The 21,875-nt window shown below is 39.8% G+C and overlaps 2 protein-coding genes and 1 long non-coding RNA gene across 5 annotated transcripts in view; 1 reads left to right on the forward strand and 2 right to left on the reverse strand.

The window, feature by feature from the left end:
• Window positions 1–20,470, reverse strand: part of LOC138439037 (uncharacterized) — a 262,340-nt gene extending 241,870 nt beyond the window's left edge. The window contains exons 1-3 of the mRNA XM_069587289.1: window positions 20,441–20,470; window positions 19,705–19,882; window positions 19,030–19,673 (exon numbers count right to left, since the gene is read on the reverse strand). Coding sequence (XP_069443390.1) covers window positions 19,159–19,673; window positions 19,705–19,882; window positions 20,441–20,470 — 723 coding nt within the window. The 3' untranslated portion in view covers window positions 19,030–19,158. The remainder of the gene's footprint in view (window positions 1–19,029; window positions 19,674–19,704; window positions 19,883–20,440) is intronic.
• On the reverse strand, window positions 295–21,470 carry LOC138439250 (uncharacterized). Its single transcript, XR_011256657.1, has 3 exons — window positions 20,667–21,470; window positions 7,880–8,132; window positions 295–462 (listed from the first exon to the last, which is right to left on the reverse strand). It is a non-coding gene; the product is annotated as an uncharacterized lncRNA (long non-coding RNA).
• MAGI2 (membrane associated guanylate kinase, WW and PDZ domain containing 2) overlaps window positions 19,279–21,875 on the forward strand; it is a 1,500,648-nt gene continuing 1,498,051 nt past the window's right edge. For all 3 annotated transcript variants that reach the window (XM_069587784.1, XM_069587786.1, XM_069587785.1), the window contains exon 1: window positions 19,279–20,838. In XM_069587784.1, the coding sequence (XP_069443885.1) occupies window positions 20,538–20,838 (301 nt within the window). In that variant the 5' untranslated portion in view covers window positions 19,279–20,537. The remainder of the gene's footprint in view (window positions 20,839–21,875) is intronic.

Below are 21,875 nucleotides of genomic sequence, written 5' to 3' on the forward strand. Positions count from 1 at the left end.
ACTCACACAATTATACTCACACTGAGAAAGTAACAGGATTCATTGGCATTATTCACAAAATTATTTGAATGGTCAAATGAATTTAATAGTTTGATAACTAAAAGACTGTGAAAGATCAATTTCAAAATCACATTGAATTTTCAAAAAAAATTTTTTCCTGAAATTTAATTGTGTAATGTATCTTTGGGTCCTTCAGCTTAATCCTTTAAAATGGACATTATTACTAATTTTAATGGGCATTATCTGAATTGCGATGTATTCTGTTGCATGAGAAAAGAAGCCCATTTCTGTAGCTTAACTTTGTAATAGCATTTTATTTTTCCTCACATATCAAGTATTAGTGAAGGGAATTTGGACCCCTTCTATCATTTTTTTCCATCACGCACACAGGGAAGTTCTTATCTTCATGCTTGTCCAAACATGGAGGTAAGGTGGCTGCTCCCTCTTCAGCTGTGCTATAGACTGGAAAGAAAGGGACAAAAAGAATGTATTAGAAAAACAAAAATATTCCCAGAAGTCTCTAGTAGAAAGATATTTATACCTCATCACCTACACTTTTGTTACATTGCCACAGTTGGATGCAATAGATTCTGAAAAGGTGAATATTTCATCTGGGAACATTGCCAACCTGAACAAAAGTAAGGAGAAAGTGAGGATATCCCTTAAGTGGGAAACATTGTCTAAAAGTTATTGAATTCAGAATGTTGTATAATCACGACAGTATTTTTAAGCAGCATAAATTTTTAGAGTAATACTAAATTTCAATAACTATTCACTTTTGCTATATTTGATGGTTTTAATGAAGTAATATAATGTTTTATATACTTTACTGTCTACATTATACTAAGGAGAATAAGGTCATTATAGGCCATTAATAGTTTTTGCATACTGGGATATTCTTTTTTTATGTACCTTACTTAAATGGTGGCTTCAGGGTCCATGTTATAAACAGTGTCAAACTCCTATGGACAGTATCTAAAATCTAAATAATAACATCTAAATCCAAATCCAAATTCTAAGGATTTTTCTGAGTTAATTACCAATATGTTTCATATAACAATTTTAATGCCCACATACTGACAGCAGAATATGAAGTCCTAAATGAATTCTTTAAGCTAAATGCTGAACATTTAAACTGTTTGTATTTTGGGGGTTTTTTTGGCCTTAATATCTAAAATTCAATATTTGATAATTATGACTTTAAAGTATTAAAATTGTTACCTCTTAAGGAACATTTTTCTACACTTATAAAAACGTTTCTTAATTATATCTTATCTGCCACTTAATGTAAATCTTACATTTGCTGCATTCTTCTTTAGTATCTTTAATGTTGATAATCAAGATGGACAGACTTTTCAGTGGCATTTAGGCGGTGGCTGGAGGAGAAGACAGTCAAGATAGGATATTTGTCCTAATATTCTGTCTAATACTCAGAACTGAACATAGTACATTTTTCTAAATGCAAATCTAACACTAATTCATATCTAATGTAATACATATTACAGATTTACATCTCATTTCAAGTCTTCTGTGAATTTGATTAGAATTAATTCTGCCTCATCTTACACATTTTATTGAATATATCTTTTCAAATCTAATCTTGATCCTGTTAATTTGGGATGATTTGTGTTTTGTAAACAGTCACATTCAAGAATGATATAGGGTGTCAGATATATCACATGACATGTGAGGTTCAGATAAAATACCATTTTCTCCAATTATAAAGGAAAACATGTATAATCTTGCATATGAAGACTTTATACTTATTTGCTCATAGTTAAAGCTATATAGCATATGGGAAGAAAGAATATATAAAAATACAATTAAGAGAATAACCAAACAAGAATTTTTAAAATATGAGATAATTAAGTAATTTTGTTTTCTATCAAAATGTTCCTGGAAGTATGCTCTATAATGTAATTCTTCTCCCTCCCCTGGATAAAATTTTGCTTGGTTCCCCACAGCTCTCTTAACTAAAAAAAAATAAAAATCCACCTGATACTTTAATCATTTTCAGCTTAGACACTGGTAAGTACAGCTAGAGTAATAATAAAAATTCCAAACTTCATTCAAAATTAAAGCTTCTGCACTCACCTAATCAGCCATGCAACAGAAGGCAGCTCTGTAGTATACAGCGTGACTTGGATATATACTCCTCTATTTTCCCAACTTGTCTTCTTCCCCTTCTCAAATGCTAATTAGCACTGTTTCTGACCAAACTGGATTTTCAGATGGTGGAGAGAGAAGATGTGAGTGCACAGGAAAACTCTTGTATGCTTGCACTTTGGTGAGCTGCCATCATGGATTGCTCTCTGGTTAGGCAGGTGTCACAGCTGACTCTTGGTCCTTCTCCCTTGCAGGGTGTTTCATTTCCTTGTAGGGTTCTTCAGACCATGTATTCCTCTCTCTGTTCAAGTAGGCATCTCTCAACTGCACTTCACTGTGATTTACGTTATCAGCAGGCCATCTTTTCACAGACTCTCTCTGTTGGGATCCTAGGGTCTTTTGGCATCCTTTTTTGGATAAAATCCATTTATGATGACTCTGGGCCAGCTTTTAGCCACATATGTTTGGTTCAAACCTTCTCTATGTCCTTTGTTAATTTTCAATTATATTTTAAGTTATTTTTCAAAAACAAGCTCTCTATGATATTGTCATGATTGATATTTTTCAGATGTATACAGATATGTTTTAATTAACAGCACTGAAATTAAGTTCAAAGCATAACTGAGTCACAGTTATTTTTGCAATCAGGAATACAGAATATTAAAAAAAGATTATGTGTGGTGAACTTATTAAAAACATTGAGGTGATTATTAAAAACATTGAGGATGGCTAAGATAGGCAAATATCCTTCTTTCACAGACAAGAAAAGAATCAGTTTAATAAAACTGTCATTGGCCAGGTGTAGTGTGATTTATGTGATGTACTTCATGTGAAGGTTTATGTGATGCATGGGGTTTTAAGTAAACATATGTGGGTTTGAGTCTTATTTCTAGAATGCATTTAATTACAAGTTACAAGAAGCTGATCAAGGTTAACAAAGCAGGTAGTCTAAGTTTCTTCCTCTATAAAATAGGTATAATAATAGCTCTAGCACTTATATTGTTTGGTAGACATATGGTATATACCACACAGTAACTTCTTAACAATAGTTAATTCTGTCGTTCAACATTGTCGGTTTTTTTAAAAAGTTACAGCTGTAGTTTCTTCAGGTATTTATTTTATCTTTTATGATTTCCAAATTCAAAAAGAACATGTACATTATATGAACATATACATATACACATATTTTTACAATTTTTCAGGTCATTAGTAAATTACTATAGTGCAATAGTTAGCAAGTGTTTATTAAAATGAGAATCATTGTATTATACTATATAAGACAAACTTTAAATTATCAGATTATACTTAATTTTTCTAGAAAAGCAAATAAGTAATGGTAAGCTGTTACCTTTAACAATTTAATGTTTGGAATCAGTAATTAAGTAGAAAAGTCTGGTTTTCACTGCAATAGGAGAAACAGACTATTAAAGAAAAGTCTTCCATGGCAGGCTGGGAGAAAATTCTATAAGAATCTGGATATATGGTCCATGATTATATAATGTAAATTGTGATTATTTAGATGTTTATAACTTTTCATCATCTTCTTTAATGAGTTATTCATGTTGGTAGCCAAATAATCATCAAGCTATTGCTAAGTGGGATGGTTATTACTGCATCTGTAGCTACTGTGGTTATCCAAAGAGAGGACTACTACTACTACTACTAAGTCACTTCAGTCGTGTCCGACTCTGTGCGACCCCATAGACGGCAGCCCACCAAGCTCCCCCATCCCTGGGATTCTCAAGGCAAGAATGCTGGAGTGGGTTGCCATTTCCCTCTCCAATGTATGAAAGTGAAAAGCAAAAGTGAAGTCGCTCAGTTCTGTCCGACCCTCAGCGACCCCATGGACTGCAGCTTCCAGGCTCCTCCGTCCATGGGATTTTCCAGGCAAGAGTACTTGAGTGGGGTGCATTGCCTTCTAGTATTTTTTTCCATATAGATAGTGCCATTACTCCCTTGTTTGTTTATACCCCTCATAAATATACATTCATTACAAGAATCTGAATGTAATGAATGCTCAATATCTTTTCTCCATATTGTTAAAACATGTTGGGAAGTATTAGGACAAGTTTGGTCCCTGATATTATTTTTCTATTCCAACACAGATCCAGAACAACACTGCAAGATTATACCGTATAAAATCTAGATCACAGTTCTAGATAATGTTTCCCACCAACAACCAAGATTCTAAGATGTGTGGTGTTTCACTATTAATGAAATCTATTTGGGTATACTTTGTTCAAGATCAATATTACTACTTTCTAAGCCGATTCCCTTGGATTGTAAAGAGATCAAACTAGTCAATTCTAAAGGAAATCAATCCTGAATATTCACTGGAGGGACTGATGCTGGGGCTGCAGCTCCAATACTTTGGCCACCTGAAGCTCCAATACTTTGGCTCAATAGAAAAGGCCCCAATGTTGGGAAAGATTGAAAGCAGGAGGAGAAGGAGACAACAGAGTACGAGATGGTTGGATGGCATCACTGACTCAATGGACATGAGTTTGAGCAAGCTCCAGGAGATAGTGAAGGAAAGGGAAGCCTAGTATGCTGCAGTCCATGGGGCCACAAAGAGTTGGACATGACTGAGCAACTGAACAACAATGAAGCCCATTCTACACAGATTACAAATATTTTCCCTCCAAAAATGTTACTATTTTTTTCATAGTAAGATGACAATTTGAGTTATCTTTTCTTGTATGTTTAACATATTTCACATAAATATATTTGAAATATTTCTATACACAATTCCTAGGTCTCTTTACTGAAAGAGCTTAGAAAAAATGCTCTACCAGTAGCAATAAATAAGACAAATCTCATATCTTGGTACTAAATATCATTTTCCACTAAAAACATACCAGAGTTAATTGTGGGGAAAGGAAGATTTCTGAGCTGGGGAAGAAGACAAGATAAATTTGGAACATTTTGTTATATTAGGAAACAGGGAAACATTCAAATTATCTGGGGGACACATCAAAAGGATAAGGGCTCCATCTTAAAGGAACTCCAACAGGTCATATCTGAAAGTATTTGAGCTATTAGTCTTCTAATCCATTAGATTAAATAAGAAACTAAGAGTTTATACTGACACAAACTTTAAAAACAATTAAATAAAGGCACTGATATTAAAGGCTTAGACTTCTATTCATTAGCTTAGTTTATTCAGTAAATGTGTATCAGGCAACTGTACCACAACTTCAAGAAGAACCTGTAGGTGAAAAATCTCTCCATGACTATGGATAAAGCATAGAACAAATGCCAACTACTTAGACACTATTTCCTCAAGACAGTGGGCAAGTACCAATATATTGGAAACTTTTGGGGGAAAAAAAGTTCGAAATATGTACTTCCAATTCTGCATGGTTATTTTAATGCCATTTTTTCGTCATCTCTTAAAGTAGAATGCCCCTAAAGTATGACATCTCTTAAAGTAGTTGTTCCCTGACAAAGGTCTGTATCCTCCTTCCTCTCTTATTACATCTCTTATAATTTCCCCATAGCAGCTCTTCATCCAGCTATTCCACTTCTACCAGCCTCTTAGGAATTGAAAAAGTCCTCACTTTACAAATTAAGAACAGTGAGTTCTTGTAAACAAAATGTAATGAGTGTCTCAAACTTAATTCTATCACCCTAACTTCAAAAGAGGAACAGATTACATAAAATATACTATTAAATCATGATTTTCATTAAGGAGTACCTGGTTCTTAATGCTAACATATTTAAAAGGCTGAAAATCTACTAAAGTATACTAAATGGAAAAATTAAAAATGTGTCAAAAATTACTCAATCTTTTCATAATATTTCCATGAGCACAGTTTGCATTAAATATGAAGGATAACATTTAACATTTTACTGTTTTGAAATGACATAATGATAGAAGTTCTAGTGGTTATAGAATATGGCTATAGTGTAGACTAGTTTATGGTTATTAACTAAAATAAATATGTAGTAGAAACTGTTCTGAAGGTAAAGGTTACAATAGCTAAATCACAGCAAAAAGATATTCCATTCATTCACTCACTGAATGATGATTTGTATAATCTACTATATACTACTAGTACTATGTGCTATGTAGTACTACTACTATGATGGATCCTAGGTCCCAAGGAATGAAAATGTCTCTATCATAAAGAAACTAACTAGTGATAAAATGAGACACACACATTAGTTAACTGCAAAGCAGTGACTCAAGTGCATAAGTTAATGGTAGCACAAAAACTTAGCAATTCTTTGCATAGTGGGCAGGAGAGTTAGAGACTTCCTCAAAGAGGGAATGCTTGCAGTAACTTTTAAGAGATGAGTTACCAGTTTATTAGGTAATAACAAATGAATGAGAAGCTATTAAAAGAAACAGCTATTAAAGTCAGAGAGAAATAGACTAGCCTGGAACATGGTGAGAAGAGGTGAGGGAAAAATCAAATCCAAAGCAATATCCAACTTGTGAAAGGCCTTAGAGACTAACCTAAGTGGTAGCATAATGGAATGTATAAAATAATGACAGTAGAAATTACTTAGTCTCTGATCTGTCCAGTCCCTTGCCAACTCAGTACCTAGGTACCGTTTTACCCTGTCTGAAACATCCTTCCCCCAGATTTTTACACAACTGTATGTTCATTCAACTCTTGGCTTAAAAATCCGCTGTCAATACCACAAACTGAAATGAATTAGTGCCATCCTACCATACCCACCTGTTAGTCTTCTTTTTCCATTGTTTTTAAATCAATAGAGAATAGAAACACAGAGTAAATATAAAGTTTATAACTTTATGTAACATACTCATATCCCCTTCATTTCTCTTTATTCTTGTAAATTAGACTGAGAAAATTATAGAAATTTTTAAGCAACATTTGGTGTAGTACAGACTCTAGGGATTTGTGAGTTAGCAATCTTCCCTTTATTCTGTAGTGAGTATATTTTGTTCACTAGTAGCCATATGAGTATGACTAAAGCAAGAGAAACCTTTTCAGAGATAGATGCATTTTATTATCTCAAAAGGATAAATCGGTAATGCAAAATTGTCAGGCAAAATGACAAAAACATAATGAAGCATTTTGGAGAGAGCAGAAAAAATGTTTCTAGCCCTTTATATCATACCTCATATGCAAATGTCCTATCCTTGAGGAGACTTACTTTTGTCTCCAGAGAAAATGGTTAGGAAGTAAATCTCCATTAGTACTGGGAAAACTTAGATTTTTTAAATTTAGCATCCTGCTCAATTGGGAGCTTTAGGGAATGTTTATACATAAACTGACATCCTTTAAAGCAGTTTGGGGGCTTAAACAGAAAAAAAATGTAGTATGTTTGTTCTTGTGGTCTGTAAAATATTTGAATGAATCCTTGAACTACTGCAGACCCATAATCAAACAGACCAAGTGCATAGGACCCCTTACTTCTTCAACTGTGATTTAGAAAAACTCCAAAACACCTATTGTTACTAAATGAAGGCAATAGTTCCTATATCTCCATATAGGGGAAAATAGAAAATTTTACATATAGCCTAAAGTAGAAAGCATAACTGCATTGCATTAAAAATATGTCAAAATTTTGTAATTTTATTAAAATGGCCAATTATTTAATTAAGACAAAACTAGATGGTGGAGTAGAAGGACATGTGCTCATCTGCAAAAAAACCAAAGTCGCAATCAGCTGCTGACCAACCAACAGAATACCGGATCCCACCAGAGAAAGATACCCCACATCGGAGGGCAAAGGAGAAGCCCCAACAAGATGGTAGGAGGGGTGCAATTCTGTTTAAATCAAATCTCATACCCACCAGAGATGCTCGGAGGGTGCAAACAAAACCTCGTGTGCACCAGAACCCAGGGAAAGTCTCCACAAGAGACTGAGTGAGAGCTCCTTTGAGTGTTTGAATGTCTCCTGCGGAGGCATGGGTCAGCAGTGGCCTGCCACGGGAACAGAGGTTCTGGCTGCAGCAGACCTGGGAGGCACAGAGAGTGTGGCCTAAGTCCTCTTGGAGGAGGTCGCCATCAGCTCCACTGTAGAGCCGCCGAGCAGACGACCACAAACTGGAGAAAAATTACACCAAAGAAATTCTCACACTATTGCAAAAGCCCACAACAGATTTCCCAACCTGTGGATCTGGCAAAGGGACTGAGAACCCCCAGGGAATTTTACTTTGGAGGCTAGTGGGATTTGATTACAAAACTTCCGCAGGGCTGGGAAAACAGATTCTTGAAGAGAACAAACAAAACCTTGTGTGCAGCAGGACCCAGGAGAAAGGATCAGTGACCCCACAAAAGACAGAGTCAGATTTGCCTGTGAGTGTCCAGGAGTCTCCAGCAGAGGTGCGGGTCGACAGTGGCCTGCCATGGGGTCAGGGACACTGATTACAACAATCTTGGGGGCGGCAGCAGCATGCTGGCTTAAGTCCTTGTGAAGGAGGTTGTCATTACCGCCATTACCCCTCCTACCATAGTTTGGCCTTAGGCCCCACCCTTCAGCAGAAAAATAATGGATTAAAGATTTACTGAGCATGGCCTTGCCCACAGAGCAAGACCCAGTTTTCCCCACAGCCAGTCCCTCCTATCATGAAGCTTCCATAAGCCTCTTATCCTTATCCATCAGAGGGCAGACAGAATGAAAACCATTTAAATCTAGAAGTGAAGTGAAGTGAAGTCGCTCAGTCACGTCCGACTCTTTGCAACCCCATGGACTGTAGCCTACCAGGTTCCACCGTCCATGGGATTTTCCAGGCAAGGATACTGGAGTGGATTGCCATTTCCTTCTCCAGGAGATCTTCCCGACCCAGGGACTGAACCCAGGTCTCCCTCATTGTAGGCAGATACTTCACCGTCTGAGCCAGATCATATATAATTCGTAACTGACCAATATTACAACCAATATTAACTGGATATAAAAATATTAATAGTTGTCCTTAAATAACATGGACTGAAATTTATCACACATTTATGTAAAATTTTGAATGCTATCTTATATTTTATTCAGAGGTCATTTTTATACTGTATACTGTAATTTAAACATATTAAATTTGCATTGTAAATTTACAGTATACAATTGTGGTAGTGGGTCCTCCAGGTTTGAACACCTTAGGGTCAGTGAATTATTCAAGAAATGATTTAAAATATATTTTGAAAAAGGATCATGAAAAAGGATCAGGAGTGATCCTAAAAAATTAATATGAAGCAACAATGGGAGGAGTTGATCAGAAGAGTATATAAAATAGTAAGAGTGCTCATGAGAAGGCCAATTATGTATAGTCCTGATTAAGTCAAATATGGAGAATGTGTTAAACCAGCATTTGCAAACTGAAGCATTACTTAAAGATATTAAACAGAATGATGGAAGCCTGGTCTTTGAGTATTCATTGCTGATCTATGAAAAGTAGCAATGGCATTAGTGCTTAATGATTAAGCTAATATGAATCTAGAGTGAAAAGTCATGCTTTACAAAGAAAAATGTACCTTATTTGATTTGACGTGCTTTTCATCAATCTATGCTAGCTTCATGTTTGACATTTTTCTCTTGACCTCCAAATGTATGCAGTCTATAGTTTGTGGAGTTGATCTTTTCTTTTTTGAAAAATCATGATAGCTTTGCTTTTCACCCATCTTTCACTAATTCCCAGAATGTCCACTTTTCTTCAGAGATTGCAGAAAGCAGCCTGCTATATCTCCTGATATTTTTATTGCCCTAGGACCTAACTGAAAGAAGTTGGAAGATTAAAATACTCTAAAGCAAATAAATGATTTCCAATTATCCTATGATCCATCTTAAACTACAATTTTCTCTTAATGAAACTTACTCTTTTTTTCACATATAAAAAGTATTCTGAGAGAAAAAATGGGAGACAATTGTTTCAAAACTTTAACATCTTCCCACATGGCAAACATCTTATTGTCTTGATTTTTAAAATACATTCTTAAATTCTAGGCTAACTTTACTAGTGTCAGTTGACTCTGTGCTTAATAGATATTTGCATAGTCATATTGTAGTTAGGTATGTCCTTTTTTCCTATAATGTATTTTCCTTCACTCCAATGACTGTGAGGAATATGAACATGTCATGTTCTCAAGTTACAGATAAGTGAGGCTAAGATATGCCTAAAATTTTATAATACAAGAGAAAGAAATGTGATGAAAAGGATCAGGTAGCATTTCATCGGAGTTCAGTACATAAGATTACTTTCAGCTGATTATATATAAATAAATAAAAACTTTATATAAAAGGTTTATTTAAGCTGGACTTTTAAAGAATCCCCTAACCAAGTAAATGGTTGGGCATCAATGAATCTATAGATTAGATGAAATGATATGTACATATATGGAATACATATGTACATGTGATGGGGGAGAAGGGTGGGATAAGATCACAAGTATTCATCATATTCTAAAAGACATTTTAGACACTCAATATGGTTAAAAGCAAACCACACCATACAGAATACTGTCTGGAGAGGTTTGCAAAATTATTAAAATTAGTATGATTACAATTACATTTGCATTGCCTCCAAATGTTCATCAGCATTTTAGCTTCTCAATAATCTGACTGAGGAAGCATGATGCACCTCTCTTTGAATTTTTGAAGTATGTTTTTCCAAAGCCTAGAAAACACATCTGACTGTTCCTTATTATTTCAAGATAGAATATGTTCACTTTATTTCCATAACTTTCTTTATACCTACAAGATTTTCCACTACAGACAAAAATTAAGCCCATGATATTACTGTGCCCTTTTTTGCTTTTATTACTTCACTAAAGTGGAAACTATTGTCACTCTATATCAATAACAAAATGATAAAAAAAAAAAGTAATAGAGAGGCTTAGAGTATGGGTAGTAGTACATGCATACCAAGTTGCTTCAGTCATATCCAACTCTTTGTGACCCTATGAATTGTAGCCTGCTCCTCTATCCAGGGGATTCTCCAGGCAAGAATACTGGAGTGGACTGCCATGCCTGCCTCTGGGGATCTTTCTCAACCCCAAGGATTGAATGCTTGTCTCAGATAATTCCTGCAATGGCTGCGGGTTCTTTGCCACTAACGCTACCTGGAAAGCCCATGAGCATTAGCCATCATGTTAAAAATGCATTCAGCATATTTTAAATTTTTAAAAATTTATGATGGGAATTGATTAGAAAGTGGAGGCTTATACTAAGGAGATACATAGAGAAAAATTATAAATTAAGATATATGTTTGGAAAACAGGAATAATAATAATGGGAAAAACAGAAGCACTTATAAATGTAAGAGATAAATAGTAGTTTATAAATAAGTGTTTTCTATAAGGATAGAGTGCATCAAAAAAAATGATAAGATGGTGTTAAAAGATTTAGAATCACAAAGTAGAAAGTGGCAGCAATGGAACTATTCACTTAAAAAAGGAGGGCCTACAGATATAACTACTTGATGGCATGAAATCCAAGTACCTTAATTTTTGAAGTATTTAAAAAAATCTAGTAAGGAAGGCCTGAAACTATAAAAGGTATAAGAATATCTTTTTGAGCTTAGTAGAAAGTAAATTGATGATAAAAGATTGACAAGCACCATGTAAGTAAAAAGCAAAACAATAAAAAAGAAAAATAAATTCAGATATTGACATTCAAGAAGTATGCTTACATAACACTGCATAGGAAGGAATACATTTGTAAATCCAGTATTATTCTGTCATATATTGTGCATATGTTAAATAAGGTAACAAAAGCATCAAAAGTTCTTACATTATTATTTACATAAAATACTGCAATGACTTTAAAGTCACAGAACAAATTATTTTCCTGCTTTCTTTTCTTGAGCTGGTCAAATTTCACTCCATGCATTGTGAACTTTGTAGTTAAGATGGAGCAATGATTTAAACAATCTTGCAGTTCTCTTTCCTCACTTTGTGTAATCTGCATGGTTCATGAATTTCACATGAAGAGGTGCTTTACAAAGATCAAAGTCATCTCATTCGGAACTTTCTAGCAGCTAAAATGACCTAATACTCTCATATATTAAAGTAGTCAAATTTTGCCTGTCCCCAGATCTTTCACACAGGGCCAGGTGCCTGGTTGATAGTCCTGACTGAAATTAATTTCCTGAGATCCGGAGATGTTGGACCATATATTCACTCCCAGTACTAATATATGCCGGACCACATATTCCCAGTACGAAGACCAAAACTAAAAATAGTAAGAAGGTTCTATGAAATGTATAAGCATAAGCATATAACGTATAAGCATAATCAATGGCATTAATTCTAGACTAAAACAGTTCTGCCCGTCTATGAAAAAGTGATGGAAATCTAAATGTTACAATCGTCAAAATATTTGAAGTTCTGAGGTAGAGAGAATTAGCACTATAATGTGATTTGACAAGATAGCAAATAAAAAATTAGCAGTTCCATGCATATTTGGAGAAGTCTAGGGCCCTAAACCTTCCCCTCACTAAATTCCTGAGGTCTGATTTCTCAACATTAGATCCTCACCTTAGAACACATTCTTCTTCAATGATCTTTCCTCTCCTCTCTGCTTAGTAAAAAATATTACAAATCCGAGTTCAGTGTTTTACTCTTCTCATGTTTTGCACTCTGTTAAATTAAGCCAAAGATTCAACGTTTCAAATTATCCCCCCTGACATCTATCTCTATAGACCAAATTCTCTGGGAGTTGGCCTATAATCCAGTCACTGAACACAAACTGTGCGTATGTATGGAGTCACTGGACTGGGCCCAGAAAACATGGCAAATCCCACTGAAACATCATTTAGGCAAAGTTTGAGGGAAAAGTCATATTTTATATAGGTATAAATATGATCCTACCAGAGTATAATCTAAGGTCCATAGGACTTTTAAATGAAAACTGGAGACTTCAAATAAGATTACTTTTGGTTGTGGATGGGTGAGTATATCATTATTGTGTTATTCTGATAGAAAATTCTAAGAAGCTCTGCACTATGCCAAATAAATCTTCCTTATAAATATGGACTTCTACTTTTATATGAATATTGTAACAGGGAATGAAAAAGGTTTAATAGTAGGAATGGCTATGGACAAACCATGTAGCAGGTCAAGAGGTCAGACTTATCCTCCACCACCACCATCACCACCACTATTACTTTTCAGACCCTGTTCCAAGATCTTGAAGAATCTGGCTTCTTTTCTTAACCTTAGCCTCAGGGCTAAGTTTATTCTGTCATTTCTTCCTCAGTATATGCTCTTTCACATTCCATTTTCTTAAGATGTTAATATGAACATAGAGAGGTAATTGTTTAACACTAAACACTAAAATTCACATTACGGCAGTGGTTAGATAATGAAATTTTATACTTTGGATGTATCCATCATTAGCTGGAATTCTACTGAACATTTATTTACATTGTGCCAGAGAACATACAAAATGATGAGTGGAAAGACGAACTAAAAATAAAAGTCCACCTATTCTTGCTGTGGATGAGAGACTTGAAAATAAGTGAGTTAGAAGTTATGTTTCCACAAAGGGTAAGATGAGGCATAAAGAAGAGTTTGAGTTGTGTTAGTAGGAAAAAAAAAGAAATCAGAAAAGGCTTCTGAGAGAAAAGGGCCTTAGAGGTATGTCTTAGAGGATGAGTAAGTACAAGCACCATAAATAGATAGAGAGGGTTACATCTCAGGCAAAGTATCAGGAAACAGCAAAGGAGTCAAGGAAACTGAGAAATTCAGGATGGATGAAACAAAGGGTTGTAAGGGGAAGGGGAGACCTGGACCTGACCCTTCAGTAGGACACCCAGGTCAGCTGCCTCTGGCCCCAGTACTGTAGAGGAGTGACACAAGGCAATGTACCCCACTGCCCTGATCAAAATATTACTGAAATTCTACTTTAAAATGTCTGTTTTTAATGATATTTTCAAGGGACCTAGAACAGTGCTATATAGAGCCTTCTTTTGTTGGTGTTTGTTTTGTAGGATCCAAATTAGCTGGGTGTCCTGGGTTCCAATTCCAGAAGGATATAGCAAGACATGATTGCAGACTTAGGAAGGAGCAGAGGAGGAACAAGCTGAAATAAGGAGTTTGTACTTGACTGTGTATTTAATGGGCAGCATTAGTGAATTTTAAGCACAGGAAAAAAGGAAAAGTTTCAGAAAGTTCTCTCACCTAACGCAATCAGAGGTTTTCAAGGTAAAGGAAGGGAGAGGAAACTAATCACCATAATACAGGGTAGTTATGTTGATACCTGAACTAAGTTAGAAACAGTGAGGATATGAGTATGTGGTATACTGCTGAAGTAGACAGAATGATGGCCCCCTAAAAGATATCTAGGTTCTGCTCCCTAAAACCTGTGAATATGTTACATTAAATGGCAAAGGGAGAGGAGGTTTACAGATGAACTGAGGCTTATAATCAGCTGACTTCAAACTAGGGAGATTATCCTAAGTTACCTGGGTGCCTGGTATAATCAAAAGAGTGCTGAAATGTATTTGGTTGGGCAAAAAGTTCCTTTAGGTTTTTCTAGAAGATGTTATTGGAAAAACTTGAATGAACTTTTGGACAATCCGATAGAAGAAGAGTCAGTAAGTGGAAGAGTCAATGTCATAGTGACGGGATATAAGTAGGACTTAACAGATTGTTGTTGGCACTTAAGTTAGAGGAACGGGGCCACATACCAAGGAGGTCAGACACCCTGCAGGAGCGGGAAAATGCAAGGAATAGGATTTCCTAGAGATCCAGAAGAAATAGCCCCTCCAATATCTTAATTTTAGCCCTGTGAGAACCATTTTGGACTACTGGCCTCCACATCTCTCTGCATTGTTTTGAATCCACCAATTCTGTGGAAATTTGTTACAGAACCAACGGGAAAAATACAAATACCCAACTCAGCCTTGGCATGAAGAAAGCCCCTGACTGAAAATGACATTGAACATTTACAGTTTCTTCTAACATGTAGTCATATCTTCATCAGAGCTCTGCTCAGGCAGAGCTGTATAAAGGTTTCACCCTTTATAAGTGAAGGTTTTCCTAAGTGAGATATACCATACTTAGGTCTTACTGTCAATGGTTCTTTATATTTTCTTCTCATATAATTAAAGATCTCTTAATACATAAATATAGCTGGAAGTAGGAGTTTTAGAGTTACACAGACATGGATCATTCACAAATTCACCCCTTATTGATAGTGAGACTTTTGGCAATTTAAAGTGCTAGAGACTCAGTTTCCCCATCTTAAAAAAGGAATAGCAATCTTAGGCCAGGATTGTAGGCAAGTGTTTCATTAAGAAAACACTTTCAAGAAAAACACATAAATCAGAGAGTAAGCAAGATAGGGAAGTGATTTCAGGCAAAATCCTAGCATCAGCATGATCCTGCAAGGGAGCCGTGGGGTGTAAATTACACTTCAGATTTTCTTATTACTAGAGGCTTTTATACTGTGTAGGGAAGACCTTGGCAAGCGGTGTCCTAGGAGGGAAGTGAACTCCCAAGTGGTTCTCTCTGGCTTTCTGTGCCTGAAGGCAAAATGAGTCTAGTAGCTTTAGGGAAGTCTTCCAAAGGAAGTCTCAGGGGCTGACTCTGAGAAGTAAAAGAGCACAGAAGTTGGGGGTAAGGCAAATTCAATCAAAGAGATTCTAAAGAATTAGGATGGAACTCGACTAGGTCTGCTGCAAGCATCCATCTCATAGAACTATTTTAAGGTTTGAAAATACTCATGCTTTTCTTAAACTTTTAAGATTCCTAAACTATTTTTTCTTTTGGAATAGCATGAAGCATCTAATGCTATGTTCTGTACATAGAGTGCTCAGCAACAAATAATTATTTCTTGACAGAGGCATTCATCCCAGAAAGGGTAAAGGATACAAAGGAGAAATAAAGCAAATCTGAAGGATATCAGAACAGAAAGTAACCAAATTAGTCTGAATCTAACATTTCAAAATGGTCATAATTTCACTCATATTTTTCAGAGACCTGAAAACCTGAGCAACTTAAAGACTCACAGCTGTTGCTTTCATCTCTGAAAAGCTAGGCAAAGCAAACCAATCAACAAACAATATATTTATTTGCTGATAATAAATCTTACATGAAATGCTGTCCCTTCTACAACCAGGAAACAATGTAACAATCTCCCAGAATGCAAGTAATTAAATTTTTTTCTTAAAATATCTCCTTCTTTGCTATTCTGTTTCTACACTGAGAACTAAAACCTTTAATTGTGATAGTATGTTACAGTTTTAAAGTACATTCACATTTAAGCTCATTTAAAGAGCATCCAGGCAATGGCACCCCACTCCAGTACTCTTGCCCGGAAAATCCTATGGACAGAGGAGCCTGGAAGGCTGCAGTCCATGGGGTAGTTGAGGGTCAGACACCACTGAGTGGCTTCACTTTCACTTTTCACTTTCATGCACTGGAGAAGGAAATGGCAACCCACTCCAGTGTTCTTGCCTGGAGAATCCCAGTGATGGGGGAGACTGGTGGGCTGCCGTCTATGGGGTCGCACAGAGTCAGACACGACTGAAGTGACTTAGCAGAGCAAAGACCATCCAGCACTTTTGCCTGGAAAATCCCATGGAGGGAGGAGCCTGGTGGGCCACAGTGCATGGGGTCCTGAAGAGTCGGACACGACTCAGGGACTTCACTTTCACTTTTCACTTTCACGCATTGGAGAAGGAAATGGCAACCCATTCCAGTGTTCTTGCCTGGAGAATCCCAGGGACCGGGGAGCCTTGTGGGCTGTCATCTATGGGGTCGCACAGAGTCGGACACGACTGAAGCGACTTAGCAGCAGCAGTAGCAGCAGCAGCAAAGAGCATCCAATTTTACATGATGCTCATGCAACCCTGTCACATATTTTCACCCCCTTTTTACAAATAAGGGAACATGCTCTCACAGGGTAAGTGAACTAGTTAAGGCTGCACAGCTAATGGAAAGACCCCAACTTCTAATTTTCAAGAAAGTGCATTCCTCAGAGGTCTACATGATTTTATACCTTGTATCAGTCAAGGTCCAGTCAGGAGACAGAAATTACACCAAAATTAGAATATGGAAAATTTAATATGAAGAATTATTAACTATTAATTCTTCTTTTAAGAGAGAAGCTATCACTAAAGAATAAAGGAATAGTGGATTAAGGGAGCAGCCACTACCTCCAGAGTTGTGGGAAAGTACTCATGGATGTATAACTTAGAAGAAGCATCCCCATCTTTGCTCTCTATCCTACAAAGCTTGAGAGATGTCCTCATCAGAGATAATGTGGCTGTGGCCCATTTGATATTCAAGAAATTGGTTGAGCTGTCACAAACTGGGCTGGTGAGAAAACCAGGTAGGGGACCAGTGAAACATCCTAGGAAGCCATCAACTGGGTTGCTGGTGAGGCTTGCTAGGAGGCCACACACTGGGGATTGGGCCCAAATTACTGGAGGGTGTGTAATACTGGTTTTTAGGACACTGCTAGCCAGAAAGCCACTCACTGACCACCACACCACGGGAGCAAGAAGAAAAGCACTGGAAACAAGAAAAGAGACCCTTTTATAAACAGTGTTCCTCCAGCATCTTCTATTAACAAGTGCTAACACTGAACCAACTGAAAACAAAGAAATGTTTACAGGTTACAGCTCTAATATCACAATTCAGGGCAAAGAAGATGAATTAGGAGTTGTGAAACACTAAATTAGCTGGCACACACTTCAGTGACTCTCTTGGGTCCTAATAGTAAAAATGCTTTTATATCAAATTCCTACTCCATTTGTTTTCTTTTTCCCTAAATACCTCTACAATAAAATGCAGACCCAACCTCTGGGACATTATATACTGACTACTAGTATGATATATAGTAACTTTACAGGAAGAGTGTACAACGCAGTGACTGAGACCATGTCTTGAGCTAAAACACTTGAGTTGGAATATTAGCTTCACTACTGACTAAATCTGCAGCCTTGCAAAAATTAATCTATGTATGCCTCAGTTTCCCTATCTATAAAAGGGGATAATAATAGTATACATTTTATTAAGATGCCAGGAGAAATAAATTAATATATGTAAAGCCTATAGAACACATGATAAATGTTAAAAATAAATGACAAAAGGAGAACTTTATAAGTGTTAGTATTAGCCATACATGTTCGTTAGTAAATGGACCATTTATAAGCTAATATGCATGGGTAATACTAACATTTATAATGTTTGTGTTTAAAAATTCATCCCGTATTCTGTTTTCATTATCAATTTCCATTTAGGATTGGGTCTAATAATGCTAAAACCCAACTTTGTTGGGTGAAACTGGTACAAAATGCCTTGCTCACATCTGGACATTGTGAGCACTGTCCTGGCACTGTCCCTGGCTCACTGAATAATCATCAATCAAAGCCAATTTATCCAGGACTCATTTTCTCAAGTGAAAAAAAAAAAAAAAGACATGGTTAAATCATCTCTTTAAAGATTTCTTCTGTTCTGACTGCTTTTGATCCCCCATATCCCCAAACAATGAGTTACACTAGAGAAGCAAAAAGGAGGAAATTATCATTTTGAGTGCCTACTCATTTATGTCAGGCAAACACTTTGCATACATTGCCTGGCTTCATCTTTATCACAGTTCTGTCACATTAATACTTTCAATCCTATTTAACAAATAAGGAAACTAAGGCACGGAAAGGTCAACAATTTACTCAAGATCACACTCTTGCTAAGTAGCAGAGCCTGAATTCAAACCTGGTCTTTCTGTTTGGGTCGACTAAGCATTTTTAACTGTTCCGCTTGCCTCCCACACTGTCTTCTCAGACAGCTAGAATCCTACCCGCTCAATGCTTTTCATGCTTTGCTTTAAAGAGACGAGTGGGTGTGCAACTTTTTTTTTTTTTTAAGTATCATTTGAAAGTAAAGCAAATGGAACTCATTTATCAGTTACAGGAATTTTAAAAATCACTCCTAACATCTCACACAAAATTAGCCTTTGAGTAAAAATCAGCGGCCCTCCTGCATCCTGGCGCCCCGGACGTCACCTCACCTCCCGGCTGCAAACTTGCTGAAGGTAAAGAAGCCTGGTGGCGGACCAGCGAGCTGAGTTTCAGCCCCGGTTCTGTCGCTCTGGTCGCCCTCCGAACCTTCTCCTTTAGTGTAGCAGGAGGTGGTCTCCTCAGGGCAGCTTAGGGTTTCCCCTCTTCCCAGCCCGGCTGTGAGGGCGCGCGCGACGAGGGCGTGCCCCGCGGTCTCGCCGCAGATCCCGCGTGAAACTGCCCAGTTCTCTGAGGAGGCTGCTCACCGCGGCAGCCCCCACCCCACTGCTTCCCGCTTCTTCCAACTTGGAAAAGTGAAGCCCCTGCCCCGCGGTGCCTGGAATGCCTTTCACCAGACAACCCTCCGCTAAGTTCCCTTCTGCACCCGAGGTACGGGCGCTGACAGGAAAACCAGCCTGCAGTTCTAACTTTACTCTCCTCTGAGAGGAATTCTGAGAACTTTGAGACGGGTCTGACTGAAACGTGGGAGACGCAGCCTGTCTAATTAGTGAACTCCGACGCCTCCACCTGGCCCGCAGCGCCCAGGCCTCCTCCTGGGCGAGGGCACGCCGGGCGGGTCCCACAGCTCTGCCCTTTCTCACGCCGGGATCCGACGCCCGGAGGCTCGCGGCGCCACCAGCCACAGCGTCCGGCACTGAGTCAGGGCATCCTCACAGCGCAGCAGCCTAGCGCTGCGTTCGGCCGCCGGGAGGCTGAAGAAAGGTCCGCGCTGGGCTCGCAGCCCTTCCTGCCGGCCTCCCCACGCCGGGCCTCGGCTCCCCTCCTTTCCCGCTCCCGCCTCCTCTCGTAGGCTGCCAGGCGGACCCAGCCTGCCTCTCTCTCAGCCTTCACTACCGGGTCAAGCTGCGGAGGGGGGTGGGGGGGTGAGCGGAGACAGCAGTAAGCGGCTCCCCACCCGGCGCGCGCGCGCCCCTCCTCCCCGCTCTAGTCCGCTCCCTCCTCATCGGCGCTAAGCCTCCTCCCCTGCTGCCAGTACAGTACAAGTCGGCCGCGCGCGCGAGCGCGCGAGCGCGCGCGGACCCTGCCACTGCCACTGCAGCTACCATGGATATCAGCTAACAACACACACTCAGGCGCGCGCGCGCTCCCACTCGCACCACGCAGGAGTGGCCCCCGGCATCCCTACTCTCCTTCCCCACCCCCACTCCACCCGCTCACCAGCTCGGCTACTGCTCGCTCAGGCTGCCGCTGCCGCCGCCGCCGCCGCCACCACCACAGCTCTCCTCTGCTGCGGGGCCACAGCCTTGAGTGTCATTCAAGGGACAGCACAACCTCACCCAAGCTCTCCTACCTCTGCCCAGCCGTCCCTGTCATCCTCCCCCTTCCTCGACCACACTCCATCCAAAGAAGAGGGAAAGCACCGAACAGAGAGGGGAGGAAGGCAAAGTCTGCTCTCCTCACCTCTTGGCCCCCTGGCTCCTCCAGCCTCATTCTCTCAGCACCAACTCCCCTACCCCAAAGGAATCCCTCAGGAGCTGAGGCGACTCACCCCACTGCCATGTCCAAAAGCTTGAAAAAGAAAAGCCACTGGACGAGCAAAGTCCATGAGAGTGTCATTGGCAGGAACCCGGAGGGTCAGCTGGGTTTTGAACTGAAGGGGGGCGCCGAGAATGGACAGTTCCCCTACCTGGGAGAGGTGAAGCCGGGCAAGGTGGCCTATGAGAGCGGAAGCAAGTTGGTGTCTGAGGAACTGCTGTTGGAAGTGAACGAGACCCCCGTGGCGGGGCTCACCATCAGGGACGTGCTGGCCGTGATCAAACACTGCAAGGACCCCCTCCGGCTCAAGTGTGTCAAGCAAGGTAAGCGCAGTGGCTGGCTCGGTGCTTTACCAGGAGGCTGGACCGCTCCAGACCGCCGGGGCATCATGGAAGGGTGGGCTCGCGTGTGGAAGGGGGTGTGTTGCGCGACAGTGGGGTGAGGTCGATCGAGAACCGGCAGAGCAAGTGAGCTTTGCCGGGGCTCAGAATGGGGGGCTCAGTGGGAGGGAGGGGCGGTTGCGGTGCAGCGTGCAACTTTGTTTGCGCAGTTACCACCTCCCGTTTGGTAGGTGTTCGGCCTTGTCTGACCTCGGCGGTGCCGGCGAGCTCCCAGGGCAATTGAATGTGCGTCAGCCGCATGGCCCGCAATGGATGAAGAGCTTTTAGGGAAGGAAAGAAGGCAGAAACGAAAAAGGAGGGCAGGAGAGAGAGGAAGGAACAACTTGAGGGTGCAGCGGCATCACCAGCAGGGCCGGTAGGAGCAGGGGGTGACGGGGCAAACGGAGACCGGCGCCCTCCGTTTCGGTAGCTGTACTGAAGACACCTTGGGGATCCCTGAGCCACTAATTGACAAAGAAGGGAAGGGGCAGGTTGCTTCGGGCGCGTTGACGGGTCTGCCTTAACTTTTTCCCTGCCTCGCTCCTCTGTCCCCCTCCCCCGCCCACGGTCGTGTCATGTGGGCACCGCGCGTCACGTGCGCACTGACTAACTCGGGAGCTCACCCCGAGCCGGCCCGCGGGAGGCGGCTCGCGAGGAAGGCGCGGCGCTAGCTGCGGGTTCTAGAGTTGGAGGTCGGAGGAGAGACGTGGTTACCGGAATGTTCTTTACTATGGGGTTGTCTTCATGAGTGGAAGTTCTCTATGGTCGGACTCCCCTCTGGCTTCGAATTTGGGCAGGGGCAGGGGCGGGAGGCGTGTTTCTAAAGAGGAACTGGATGAAAAAGCCTTCTGGTTTCGACTGAGGATCCGGTCAGCTCCAACCTGGTTTAGATGAGCCTCCGCTGAAGGCTGTGATGGGATCCTGCAGAGTTCTCGCAACTGTCTTTGCCTATAGGAAAATGCTGGTCCTGAAGTAGAGAA

The sequence above is a fragment of the Ovis canadensis genome, chromosome 4 (assembly GCF_042477335.2).
Source record: "Ovis canadensis isolate MfBH-ARS-UI-01 breed Bighorn chromosome 4, ARS-UI_OviCan_v2, whole genome shotgun sequence".
Lineage (NCBI taxonomy): Eukaryota > Metazoa > Chordata > Mammalia > Artiodactyla > Bovidae > Ovis > Ovis canadensis.